The sequence below is a fragment of the Anopheles nili genome, chromosome 2 (assembly GCF_943737925.1).
Source record: "Anopheles nili chromosome 2, idAnoNiliSN_F5_01, whole genome shotgun sequence".
NCBI classification, from domain to species: domain Eukaryota; kingdom Metazoa; phylum Arthropoda; class Insecta; order Diptera; family Culicidae; genus Anopheles; species Anopheles nili.
In genome coordinates this window covers 20,183,579-20,197,412 of record NC_071291.1, presented here as the reverse complement: position 1 = coordinate 20,197,412, position 13,834 = coordinate 20,183,579, and the positions used below count along the sequence as shown (strand labels likewise).

The 13,834-nt window shown below is 43.2% G+C and overlaps 1 protein-coding gene and 3 non-coding genes across 4 annotated transcripts; 3 read left to right on the top strand and 1 right to left on the bottom strand.

Moving 5' to 3' along the window:
* The first annotated feature begins 4,149 nt into the window (after nt 1-4,149).
* On the top strand, nt 4,150-12,295 carry LOC128720768 (heart- and neural crest derivatives-expressed protein 2-like). The gene is made up of 5 exons (XM_053814462.1): nt 4,150-4,288; nt 7,248-7,733; nt 8,305-8,585; nt 8,884-9,036; nt 12,173-12,295. The coding sequence occupies exons 1-5, from the start codon at nt 4,150-4,152 to the stop codon at nt 12,293-12,295; spliced, it is 1,182 nt and encodes a 393-aa protein (XP_053670437.1).
* Nucleotides 5,587-5,657, top strand: Trnag-gcc (transfer RNA glycine (anticodon GCC)). Its single transcript has one exon. It is a non-coding gene; the product is annotated as a tRNA-Gly (tRNA).
* Nucleotides 9,992-10,064, top strand: Trnam-cau (transfer RNA methionine (anticodon CAU)). Its single transcript has one exon. It is a non-coding gene; the product is annotated as a tRNA-Met (tRNA).
* Trnaw-cca (transfer RNA tryptophan (anticodon CCA)) lies at nt 10,563-10,634 on the bottom strand. Its single transcript has one exon. It is a non-coding gene; the product is annotated as a tRNA-Trp (tRNA).
* Nucleotides 12,296-13,834: the final 1,539 nt, after the last annotated feature.

The following is a 13,834-nucleotide window of genomic DNA, read 5'->3' as shown; positions in this document are numbered from 1 at the left end:
GAGGCCCGATGTCAGCTGTTTGCTGGTGTGCGGCGAACAGATCCCGACAACACGCACGGTGGCGGCGCTTCCGATTCCGGTCGCGAGTGGAACTTTGCGAAATAAGAGAAACGACACCACGACAGGGAGAGGAACACACCAAACACCACCGTTGCTCTCCCACGCGAGACGACAGCACCCTTTCTTTGTCTAAATGCATTTCCCTAGAAAGGACCTTTCTACTAGCAAGTAGGTGAAGGCCAAGGCCTGCACAGCTTTAACAAAAAATTGCTATACCCCAGAGCAGGAGCACTCGTATATGCGTGCCATCATCACGTTTCATTCGATTCAGCCTCCACGGTCTGAAATCTTCTCGAAACCGTTGCACCAGCTTTTAACACCGAAACAAAACAAAATCACGGTAAGGAACGGAACGTTAAACTGATTTCCAAGTATTTTCATTTCCTTCTGCACAACGAGTGTCGTGGTTTTACAGGGTTAGCAGGTTAAACGCATACCTTTTTTTATTCAATCTTACAATATACAATTTCGTTGTCAACAACGCCTGAAGCTTTCTTGAGCTAAGGTGAGAAGTGTCAATTTTGCGTACATGAATGTCAACAAACTTTCACTGATATGTCACAAACGTCGACATTGAATTAAGGTATTTTGAATCGACCAGTAAAAGTTCACGGCATACTAAATATCTAGAGTAATCTATTACATTTGAATTTGAAGCATCGACCAACAACGAATAAAACACAGAGGATGCAAATGTTTGCGAATTATCAATAAAGAGCCAAAATAAGATGAACGTTATGAAAATAAGTATACGTATCGAAATTACTGTCGTTAATTTCAATCGAATCTATTACAATTATTTCTACAAAAAGAAACAAACTTCGATTTTACACATTTGATTTAGAACACATTATATTAGTTAACTGGCGAGCCCTGCATTCAAAGTGTCAAGTTATGCGAGATGTGAGAAAAGAACAATGGATTAAAAAATGGACGTATATATAAAATTGAACAAACGGGAATTTTAAAATAAAATTTTTGGAAATAGTAAAGATTGCTGTTTTTCTCTTTGTACATAATCGTAAGAATCATTGAATTATTTTTCCCCCTTTATAAAACTCCTTACATGAACAAATATTTACCGAAATAGCAGAATACAAATACAAAAGCGGAATCATAGATTGATAATAATTTATTATTTTAAGTTTTTACCATTTGTTCAGTCTTTTTTCAAAATATTTAATTCCGAAATTTGATATCTGCCCTTTAAATACATATTACATACCACAGTGCCACAATACATACCATAGTTCTTTTTACTGAGACAGTTGTACAGGGCTGCTGGATAGTCTTGCATATTATACTATCCATCGTATAATAGTTTGACTAACCATCTCTAAAACATGATAATTGTATTACAAATATTTGAATTCAAATAAAATGTCATGCAAAATAATGAAATACACCTTAAGAATTTATCAGTACAAAGATTACAAAAAATGTGTTGTGTGCTAGTTTTCTCATTATTAATGAAATATATCTGCACTTTTATCGATTTTTGTAATACATTTCCCAAGGAAATTCATCTTCACAAAACGATAACCTAATTTTTTCATCTAATATTCAACGATAACAAATATTTTCCGCACATGTTCCAAAAATAATTTCTTGCACACCCGAACGTAACACATTATTGCGGCTGGTGTGAAAGTTGATCATAATGGAGGCGCTAACCAACCGCGACAAACAAACAAAACAAAAAAAAACAAAGACTCGTGCAACACGTCCAAGCTCGAGAAAAAACCAATAAATGTCAACGCAGGGACGAAAATTTAGGATCTCAGAAAATTTATGACCTTCGTATTGTGGCTGTGTGGTCGTTTTTGCTGCAGTGCAGTTGCAGTTGCGATCTTGAAGAGGATGTACCATGGAAAACTCACAATAAACTAAATAATACAGTATTGCGGGCATAGCTTTAGAGCTCATAATTAGCATTAAAAGCACAGCTATTTGTTTCACCTAAATTTTTCGTTGTCATTCTGTGAATTATTCACTCTAGTATAATCTTCATGTTCCTGGAGTAATGAGGTGAACGTATAAAAAACGAAAAAAATATAAACAATCAGAGACGGCAGTAAACCAAGACAAAAAATTGACACCAAAGTACTTGAATAGTTGTCGGGTTGTTCTTGCTCATGTTTGACCTCATGTAAACACACCCGCTACACTTTTGCCTTTGCGGCAGGAAAAAGGAAAGCACGGAACTCGCAAGCTGGAACACTTGCGCACAAATGGTACGCACAGTGCAACTCAGAACAAAAAAAAAAGTAAGCCCAAGGAACCGTACGAGGGCCAATCATAGCAAAAAAAAAAGCAAATGAGGACAAATGTGACCCGGGATTGAGATGTGTTCCCTTCATCCCAAAGGTTTCCACTTTGATCATCCTTTGAAGGAAATTTTCTTCTCACTAGCGCGTCTCTCAAGTGTTGCTGTCAAGCCGTTCGTCTGCTGTCCTCGTAACCCAGGGCCGCTCGAATGCGTTCTTTGTCGTATGCTGGGCAGCTTCACCGGGCAAATGATCTCTCAGGATGTCGTAAAAGAAGGACCGAGCAAGGTTACATACGCACGAGAAACATAAGGAAACGATTAAAGGGATGAAAATTTGTTTGTTTTTTCGAAAACTAAAAGGTAGACGAAAACTAATTTGTCAACACCATCGGTCATCGTTTAAGTTCAGAGAATAACGAAAATTTAAAAAGAAGTATATGCTCTGACTGAATGGAATATTCACGATTAGTTTCTAATGCAATAAGCCATTAAATGCAATAAAGCAAACAAATGGAAGAATGGATTTTTTATTCATCAATGAATTTTTAAATTTTATCAATTGATTACATCATATATTAAAACATTGTATAACCATTGTCATAAGTTTCTACAGAACTAATGGTGGTATACGAATGCAAGACAAATATGTACCGCAAACCACGTAAAGATGCATGTGATTCATGCAACGGATTAATTTCTTCTTTTCTTTTTCGAATGCAAACTTCCCCAACCACAAACTATTCCACCGCAGGGCAATATACTGAAGTGTTTATGCAATAAACGTGCCGGATTCTAGCCGGAAGATGGGCGCTGGTTGCATTTATTTCAACGCCAACACAAAATCGGATCTAAATCGAAACGCTCCCGCTGGTCATCCCATTTGAGCTGCTCTTCATTGCTACAGGCGCCGGAAGGTTGGCAAGGAAATGCGCTGAGGTAGCAAGAGACGAAGAGCGGCAATTGTGTGGGGGTATTTTCGCAAGGAAAATGCATCACGCGCTTCCGTTGGAAAAACCTTTCGCTTCCGCAACGCAATACGGAGGCGTGGCTAGCGTGATTGTTTGAGCGAGAAAGCTAAGCATGGCAGAAGAAAAGAGACGAACGATGCTCCAAAACGGTAGCCGAACAAAGGAGCCGCCGAACCGGGGCTGGTTTCTTTTGTTCACTGGCATGAAAATGTCGCCCTAGATGTGCATTTCATTTCCATCTAGGATTCGTATGAAAGAACGCTTTTTCACAATTGCCGAAGCTTGTTCGAGGAAGGAAAACCCTCATCGGAGACAAAGGAAGGGATGGAAAACTGAACGACGGTGCAGTGAAGTTTTCCCAGCTACAGCGAAGGTCTATCTTCAACCAATCACAAGCCCCCAGAGTGTGGTGGTTGGAAAATTTCGACGGGCAGAACGAACTCTACACGGTACAATATTAGAATGGCAGTTAGTCTTCAACTTTCCTCTGTTCAGTCTGCAGCAAGTGCTTGAACCGTTGCACAAGATACTCGTGGAAGTGACTTTCGAACAAAACTTGCTCTAATATCTCGAGCATCACGTTCTCAAGTGGCACGTAACATTACTTTGGTTTTCTCATACATTATTGAAACAACAGCATGTATAGAAACACGATGGATTGTGCATAAGAGTTACTAAGGATACATGAAAGAAAAGTAAAATATATGTGTGTGATCAAGAAATCAAATAGATATATACATAAGAAAACTTGATGTGCATGTGATTGTGGTGCATAATTAATCACTAAAGCATTCCCAGTGGGAGATTCGGTGCCATTTGGCAAATGCAAAGCAATTTTCCGAGCTAGAAATAATGTACAACAAAATGTCCAGCTACGAATCGGCTTCACCAGACGGAGATCTCTGCCATCGCGTCTGTGAACCTGACCCATACTACGAGTCGAATGGTGGTTACTACACTCAGCTGTACCCTGCGGACTCGCAACACACAGGTAAGACAAGCAGGATTTGTTTAGTTCTAGTTAACGCCTTAATGTGATTAAAAGCATTTTTTTTACTGGGATTCTTTCACACGTATGTTAAAAATTGGATTAGTTCTCGCCAAAAGAAGTAAATTAAATAAAGCAACTAGATCAAGAAATGCCATGTAGAAAAGTTTGCTCAAAGTAACATCAAAAGAACCTATTTTATGATCACTATTAGTCATTTCTCAATCGTCTACTTCCTCGGTTATTAAAACAGCGAAGCATAGGTAAAGGCCTAGGCTTTCAAACGTTCGATTTTTCACATCGTTGCTGTTTGGAGCTAAATTTTTCTCTTCCAGTTCCCCTGTTGTACGTTACAGTTAGCCTTCTCGCAATGAATTCTCACAAGGTGACGGAAAAGTTGGGAAAACTTCGGGAAAACGTAACGAACAACAACAAACCGAAACCGCCCCAGCAGCTCCACCATCACCGTTGTGCTGGCGGCTTTTGAGAAGAAAGGGATCGGTTACTGGTGCTTCTAAAAATAACCAAACTGCCTTCATAAAAGCACAACACATCGCACGATAAGCCAAGGACCCGGAATGTCTTCCCTGAACGGAAAACCGTGAACAGAAAAACTGGCTGATCTTGGTGGAGCGTCATGTTTTCTTTTTTCCCAGTCCTACTTCTTCCATGAGCGTAGGTTCTTTTCACAGTTTACTCCCAAAACCAAACCCCAATTGCGCTCTTGTGCCTTGTGGCCTCACTTCGTCCGTGTTTCGCTTTGCTCACCGTTACCACAGCACGCACAGATATTGATGATATTAGTTTGATTACTCCTAAAGGTAACCGAATCTGAAACTCCATCAATAAGACATCAATTCACCGTTTACCGTCTTCCGTGCACCCACGCACGCACGTGACACGAACACGATACGATAATTATTGCCCGGCGCACTGACTAATCGTTTGGTAATTTTGGGAAGCATTTTTAAGACGTGTGAATGATATGCCGGTGTGGATCATCACCGGGTGGCCGAGCGGGTGGGGTGTACTCACGCAGGAAAAGAAGTTTATGATGAGATTTACCACGTGTCCTTCACTGCCTCAATGAATAGGCATTTAAAGAATGTTTAGTAATCACAAATTGCACTGTTATGCTATTTAAGAAGATCTGCAAAAAAAATCTCTAATTGCTTATGATGGTGGCGTTCAGAAAACGGATATTGATCATTTTCTTTCAGAAAATAATGCTTACGAGTTATCATTAACAAAACATGCCGCTATACATTGTGTAAGCAATAACGTCGCCCAGCATCATCGAAGCATCGGTGGTTCAGTGGTAGAATGCTCGCCTGCCACGCGGGCGGCCCGGGTTCGATTCCCGGCCGATGCAAATGATCTTTTTTTGGTTGTTTATACATACACCATGCTCACATAGCGTATTACTACACATTGTTTCAGGTACTTCTTGCTGCATTACTACTTCAAAAACTATTTGGATTGCTTAAAAAGAACTATAGACAAAAAAAATAGAATGCTCTCAACAATAAACAAATGCAATATAATCAATGACATGTAAAACGGAAGGTGATTGCTCTGAAAGGATTATCACATTTCTTTTAATGAAATCGTACAAATTTCCCAAGAATCATTCGATTAGAAAGTGCTGTAGTGGAAAATGAATGCTTCCGCACCGGAAAATAGAAAACATAACAGATCTCACATGCATAAATAGGCTCAAGTAGCGATATCCTGATGCATTCGAGCAAAACGAATGTGTATGTGTGCGTACGCGCCCTTCCGATCGTTTCCGCCCATGATCGAACGCTCGAGAGCAACAAAAAGCCCAACATATAATGTGCATCTAATCGGCCAGGAAACGAACCGACCGAAAATAAACATATCCCATGTCATATCTCAGCATGCCAAGTCCTTGAGTATGGCAGCCAAAAGAAGGAAGCTACTGTACGAAAGGGTTTGCCAGATTGGCTTCATCCACCGCAACGGCCTAGGTGTTGCGACTTTCACAGCCTACTTGTCTCGCAAGCCCGAAAGGATATCGGATGCCTTTGGAGGAAAAAAAAATCTCGAGAAACCGGAGACAACCGCTCCCTTGGCACTTGAGCGCGAGATCCCTTCGTTACCGAACCGTGCAATTCTTCAGTTCCTTTTCCCCTTTCCCGCACCGCCGGGGAAGTTCCGAACGCGATCAGCCGCTTCACTTGTTTAGCGGAAAACTTGGAAAATTATCTCCTTTTCTCTCTTGAGTTTCCGTGTGTTTTGTTCTTCGCTTCTAGCTGCGCCTCCCTGAACTCCCTTCCAACATAAACAAATCCCGCTAGCTAAGGATTTATGGACTTGACCTCCCTCCCGCGATGGTTCTCCTCCCACCACCCTTGCCTGGGTCGCTTACCGGAGAGAAAGGAAGGTTTTGCTATCGTTTTTCCTCCTAATTTCCCCGTCGCTCTTCGCTGCTGGCAGGAAGAAGAGGTGCATGTGCAGCTCTCACCGCCCCCCAAAACCACCCCAGAACACAGACGGGCGCGTGCAGCGGGGGAGTGTATCTTTTTTCCTCGATAAACAAATCATTAAGATACGATACACGGTCGTCTCCGGAGTTTGCTGACGTTCTTTTATTTTTTTCTTTCTTACCTCTTCATTCGACTTTTTCCGCTCGTTGCACCCTCGCAAAGGAGTTCACTTTTGGCCGCGATCTCCCCGAGGTCACTGAATGCTCGTTTTTACCCCCTTTAGTTCTCTTTCTCACTCTCTCTCTCTCTTTCTGTCTTATTTTATCGTCGACATTGCCCCGTAAAAATGTGCCTTCCAAACGCACGTAATGCAGTTTGTTTATTATTGTTGTTTCATCTTACTACTAGCAGCATTGGAAAAGTCCAAAGAAAAAGACTTCTAGACCTTCTTCCCGCAGTGCTCTCATGGGTTCTTTTTGCTTCTATCTCGCTCTCTTTCTCTGGCATGGCAGGAAATCAGGTGACCAGTGGTGGAGGTGGTGTGATCATTATGGACGAAGAAGGCTACTGGGGATCACCGTGCAGCTCAAGTGAATCCCATCCGGACCCGCACCGTGACCGGTACGCGTCTCCATCGTCCCCGGCAGTCCCGGGAACTCTGGGCCCACCGACGACGACGACGGTGGCCAATGTTGGGACCACGCTCGTGCTGAACAGCGGTGCAGTCGTACGCCATCACGGTAGCATCGCGTCGTCGGCTGATCAGTCGTCCTTGTCATCAGCTTCGTCCACCACATCCACGTCCTCGTCGGCGTCTTCATCACCCTACGGAACGGCTGGCCACCAACACCAGCATGTGGCGGGTGGTGGTGGAGGTGCATACCATCAACACCGGCCGCACCCACAACACGAACAGCAACAACAACAGCAGCAACATCATCACCAGCAATTGCCGTCGTCCATGTACTGCTCGTCGATGGTTTACGACAAAAGCGCCGGTAAGCGATCGTGAGGGACAGGACGTGGCGCGTTTAACCCTTGAGTGCAACGAACCGAAAAGGATGCATCTCAGTGTGCTTTCGGACATTGAACGAAACAAGGAACCGTTCCGCGAAAAATGGCAATGGCCTATTCTTGAGTCAAGTCTAGTTAATCCTTTAATGATTTCCATGCATTTGATCATGGAAGTAGTCATGGAAGTTGGTGAGTCGGACACTTTAAAGATTATCTTTGCAAAGAGCTATCTATTGAACAACAAATTAAAGTAGCTTGAACATTATAATTGATCGAAGATGGAAAACAATCGCAGCTCAACTTTACAACGCCGGGTTAAATTTTTAGACCTTTCTATAACATTAACTACCGGTCGAAAGGTAGTTAAAGTCAGGGTATTATAGGGAAATTTATCATATCTAAGCTAGAGAGAACATTTCTACGACTCGTTAACCTGTTTATTTCTATACGTGAGATAGCTCCTTCTACACCTTCGCCCATATCAAGCTTCGACTACTTCAAAGGATAAAGCCATCGTAGCTAAAAAAAAAATTACCCATTCACTTTCCTCGACAGCCGTCTATGTGCCGGATGAAGGCTACTATGGAGGAGGTGCCAGTTCCACAATCGACCTCGTTTCCGGTACATCCACCAGCGACCACCAGGGACACCTGCACCTAACACCGTCCTCTTCCGGGGTCATCGTACCCGGCGTCGGAGGACCCGTCGTGCGTGTGGTCAAACGGCGCAACACGGCCAACAAAAAGGAACGCCGTCGGACGCAAAGCATCAACTCGGCCTACACCTCGCTGCGGGATCGTATCCCGAACGTGCCAAATGACACCAAACTGTCCAAGGTGAGCAGAACAGGATGGTGGCGATGGTCTGCTTTGCTTGTTTGTCCTTGTCGGTTTTAGCAAACGTCACGAAATGATGAAACTGCCCGTTGACAGCTCGCAAACAGAACCCACCACCGGAAGCTGCAATGAAATACATAGTCCATCAACTCGGAGGGTGGGTGGTTAAATTGTTGCGGACAACCCGACAACTGAACCCTCCTCCTCCCGGGGCAGCAACAGGCAATCCTTATCATTCTTTTTTTTTTGTTTTTTACCCTTCATCTTCTTCTTTTGTGTGCCTGTTTTCCGTCTCCAGATCAAAACGTTGCGGCTTGCCATCTCCTACATCGCGCATCTGTTGGCGGTCGTGAACGGAAACCAGGACCCTTCGTGTGACTTCCGCGCGGAACTGGTGCCGTCATCGCGCAAGATCAATGCTGAACGGCGCGCCCAGAAGACGCTGATGCAAGTAAGTGTGTGTATCCGTGCGAGGCAGCCGCGCGAGGCAACGAAATAGGAAAAGTAGGGAAGGTTCCCATAATTGAATCATTATCTTTATTGACCGCCAGACCGGGTCTGGTTTCGGCCGTTCGTGCTTGCCTGATGCCACCCATTGGCGGCAAAGGGCGTGCGTCTCTCGGCGGCTGCACTAAATCAAGTGGAATTTTGGATAATAGGGTAGGCAAAAACACACAGGAACAAAAAAGAAACTACATACATCGTCGTATCGCGCTAATGTCGACTGCCGGTGGGACATTAGGCAAGACTGAAAAAACAGCCAGCCAGCCGGCCAGGGAAATCCGTCCCCGATAGGCACACGGATCCTTTTCGAGATCTGGTTTTGTATGCTCGCCTCTGTTTTGCTCGTTCATGACGAAGGCGGAGTGTGAATATTACCACAATTTCATTACCTCCGACACCCAAAAGGCGCAATTTAATACCGTAAAGTGGCCACTAATAGCGCGTAATTGGATTAACCGCAGAGTTACGGGAGCATTGTGCATTTTCCCAGTGTGCCTTTTCCCCTTGCGTTTTGCTTGTTTTTCATGCGGTAATTGTTTGTCATTGCGTCAAACCCGGGCAATAACTTAATCGAAGGGGAGCAACCTGTCCCGTCTTGCTAAAGGGTGCCTTTTAGTCATTGATGCTGAAATGGCTACCCATTTTGGCAGCAAGGACACGTGGCTTCTTGGTGGGTAATGGTGAGAAAAAGGAGGGTGCCCTGCGCTACTGGATTGCACACTTGCAGAGAGGCACTTGCTTCCTATGTTACAGAACATCAAATGCCAATTATAGGGCGAGTGGCGATGGTTGGTGGGAAAAGTTTTGCAATATACTGGGGGAAATGAAAATCTATTTTTCCGGTGAGAAAAAGCAAAGACACCATAGTGTCTGGAACTGATTTAATCTCCCCTCCTTCATGGGCCTCGATAGCGCAGTCGGTAGCGCGTAAGTCTCATAATCTTAAGGTCGTGAGTTCGATCCTCACTCGGGGCAGGATTAAGAAAATTCTTTTTCTCTAATTTTCATCCACTTTTTAATAATAGTTATCAGAAAATTTATGCAATGTTAAATATGAATAATTTCATAACACATATAATAAATATCATTTAAGCAAAGTTGTTTACTCTTTTTGGCCACATTATGTATCTTAATTGCATATACATCCTTCAAAAATACTATCATGCACGTGCTTACAATGTTTTCAATATTCAACATATTAATATTTATATTCATTTCTATTCAAAAGAAATATATATTTCGTTTGCCAACATATCAATTATATATACTGGTTTGGAATTTATGTAGTAGAAGAGGCCAAAAACAACTTGTTGATGATATGTACATACATACATAAAATAAATCGACAAGAGTATTCTTCCGCTGCAATAATCACCCACTCATCCACCCACCCAACCCAACCAACAATATCAATTGTCTGGTATCATAACTAACAGAATGTTTCATGTTCTAAAAAAATATATTCCGAATATTTGACCCCGACGTGATTTGAACACGCAACCTTCTGATCTGGAGTCAGACGCGCTACCGTTGCGCCACGGAGTCATACATACTGACGCACAAAAACCGCAAATAAAGACAATTTCGTTCCTGTAAATACAGCTTATGTCACACAGTCTGAGTAACGCCCCTTTTTCGTATTCATCGTCAACCCTCCTGACTACATTTCACAAGAATGCATTTTTGCGCAGACTCCGATTTTGAGTGTGAGATTTCGCTGTCTCTTATTGAAGTATGAAAGAGACAATGAAACATCAGCACCAAACCAAAAATATTCATGAAAAATTTAGTGTCACATGCTTGAACTTCCAAGATAATTATTCACTTATTAAAAAACAACCATCGCATAGACAACACACCTTTTTTCTCTTCTTTGAAATTTTTCAAATTCTGGTACATTTCCCTTCTTTTAACGTATTCCCTTGTCGAATGTCTCAAAAATAATGATCGACAATTTTTCACATCGCTAGTTAATTAGCGGGTGTGTATAAATACCAGACGACCAGTGTGGAGGAATAAATTATACCAGAGAATGTCTCTGGTAAAATAACGGTAGGAACACTTGCACATTTTTGTTCCTCCGTTTAACTACAATTAGCTCAAAAAATATCATGTTGTCATTCCCGAGTGTCCAAATCATCCTGCAACATGCACACACAACAGAACAGAGTACTCGGTTAGGATAAGTCCATGTTTCCAGCGGAAGTTAAAACTTTAAGTACCGGCGGGGGCGCAGAATCGGGAAGTACCACTCGAAACAAACGTGGCCCCACATCGCACTCGTTGAGCGACATTGCTCTTAAAAAGAAAAAAGGGCTCGGCCAGCCTCAGCAGCCCCACAAACCCTTCCGGTTTCCCACGACGACAACGACGGCGGCGGCGGCGATGCCAAAGGCCGATGCGGCACTTGATGGAACGATAAAACTGCACTTGAAAATTCCATTACACAAATTACGATTACTTTGCTCTTCGTTCTCCTCCACATGCCGGATCTGTTGCAAAAGGGTGCATTTGAATCTGTCACTCTACGACGCGCCAAACGCCGCTTCGCGTTGGAGGTTTTTCCAGAACGCGCTTGGATCAAACTACGCCCGCTTGCTACGATCTATTGAACCAGCAGAGTAAATGCGCACTAAGTGACATTTCCATATTGAGCCCGCGCTTTCTGATCGACAGTGAAATAATGACAAAACGCTGTAAAAAAACCCACACACGAAACGCGGTTTTCTTCGCACCAAAGAAACCATCATGCTTTCGGTAGGCTTTTTCGAATCCCAAAAATTTCCTTCTCCTCCTGTAGGACACGCAAGCAAGTGAACGCCGGGAAACTCGGCACCACCGTCAAAGGCTTCACATTATCTCAAGTGGCAGCCCATTTTGGGTGATAGCACAACCAAGCAAACCGCAGAAAATCGGAACTCCACTCAGCTAGGTATGCTAAGCAGGGAAAAAGCCTCGTGAGAAAACTCGCCTTATGAGAGAAAATTCTTCAACCTATCGTTTCCATTAGTCTCGCTCAGTGCCATTGATGGGGGTTTTTAACTATTAGCTTCAAAGTCTCTGTCGTACCCTTTCGCCCACAGAACTTCTCCGCCAATGGCACCATCACCAGCACGCCGGCTACATCGGAAGGACGCAAAATCAAAGGACGCACTGGATGGCCACAGCACGTTTGGGCGCTGGAGACGAAAACCACCATCAAATAGGTTTGCGCCATCGAGACATCAACAGGCCGTCGGAATCGGCCAGCATCTTAAGACATTTTGGCACCATCCTCTGTCCGCCGTGCAGCTCAGCGAAGGCACTGTGTGATGCATCAATTCCGACCATACTAGTTCCGGGACGTTGTCACAGATGCTGCCGGCGTTGCAGCGGTCGGGGGAAATTATTCGAATTTAAGGCAAATCAGATATACCTAAGACATATGAATCACGCAGTCAAATAAATCATCCTTAAGCCCGGCTTTATCATCGCACGGCTTTCTCTAAACGTGTGTTCTCTCTCTCTCTCTCTCTGTGCATTCTAAAGTCTCTTATCATGTTCCGCCTTTACTGCGATACTATTTCACGTGAAGGATCAATTGAGCATACAGGCACAATATCTCTCTGCTGGACGGTTAGAAAATTCGTCATGCGACAGAACACGTATATCACTGGCCATTTTGAGGGCGTTTTGTGAAGGCTGCAGGACGAAAACATTGGCACCGCGCAACGATGATCGCGGAGTGGAAGTGTTCGATCGACCGGATGCACTGTTGTGGGAGCTAATATTAGATACATTTTAATCTCGCCAGTCCGAGATAAGTCGGACAAAAAACCAGATGGCCCCACCAGCAACATCGGCCAGCTTCCATTACCATCACTGCTGGCTTTTCGAGACAGAGAAAGAGAGAGAGCGAGAGAGAGTGAGGTTTCGTTTGGGGATGCGTGGGGTGGGTAAATATTTTGATTCTTCACCCCGTCCGTCAACCTTCGCCATAGGTTCCGCCTGATTCGAGAAACCAGGCGCACGTGCAACCATTCCCTTGCTCCTCCGCAATGTCATTGATCGGTGGTCGATCGATGGCCGATCAATAAGGAAGGCAGAGCGGCACTTCCGCTCGATCGACGATTCTGGGGCTTTGGTCGCGATCTGTCGAAGAAAAGCCTACTGTGCTGACGGAAAAGCTAGAGCGGGCCATCACCGGGTGAGGATAGAATGATTCGCGTGTAGGCGACGATGATTCGCGAGTATTTGCTCAGAGAAGAAGCGGTAACTATATGTGGTTATGTGATTTAAAAAGACACAAATCCATTCGAATAAGAGAAGTATGTATAAGAAACCATACCCTTACAGAGCATGGTATTACATGAAATTACACAATAATTAACTATTCGCGAAAAGAGTATTATGCAAAGATTCACATAAACACAAATCTTAATGAGGGAAATTTTACAGTTATAATATGCAGCAGCAAGAGCAACAAATAATAAACTGGAAATGTTTGTTCAAATTAAGTGTTAGGCACAAATACAATGTGATTTTGTTTCGTAATTTATATTGCTAATAAAACAAAAATTAAACTCCAAATGTGAACAATTAAAATGGAAAAATTGGTAAATATTTGCTACTGATTATCCCTAGAATATGTATTCCTCAAGCGTTGAATATGCCAAAATTTCGAATATCGAATAAAGGGAGATGAAACAAACTTTATTTTACAGTTCTATTATAAATTTTTATCGAGGTATTGCAGCTAATGAGGC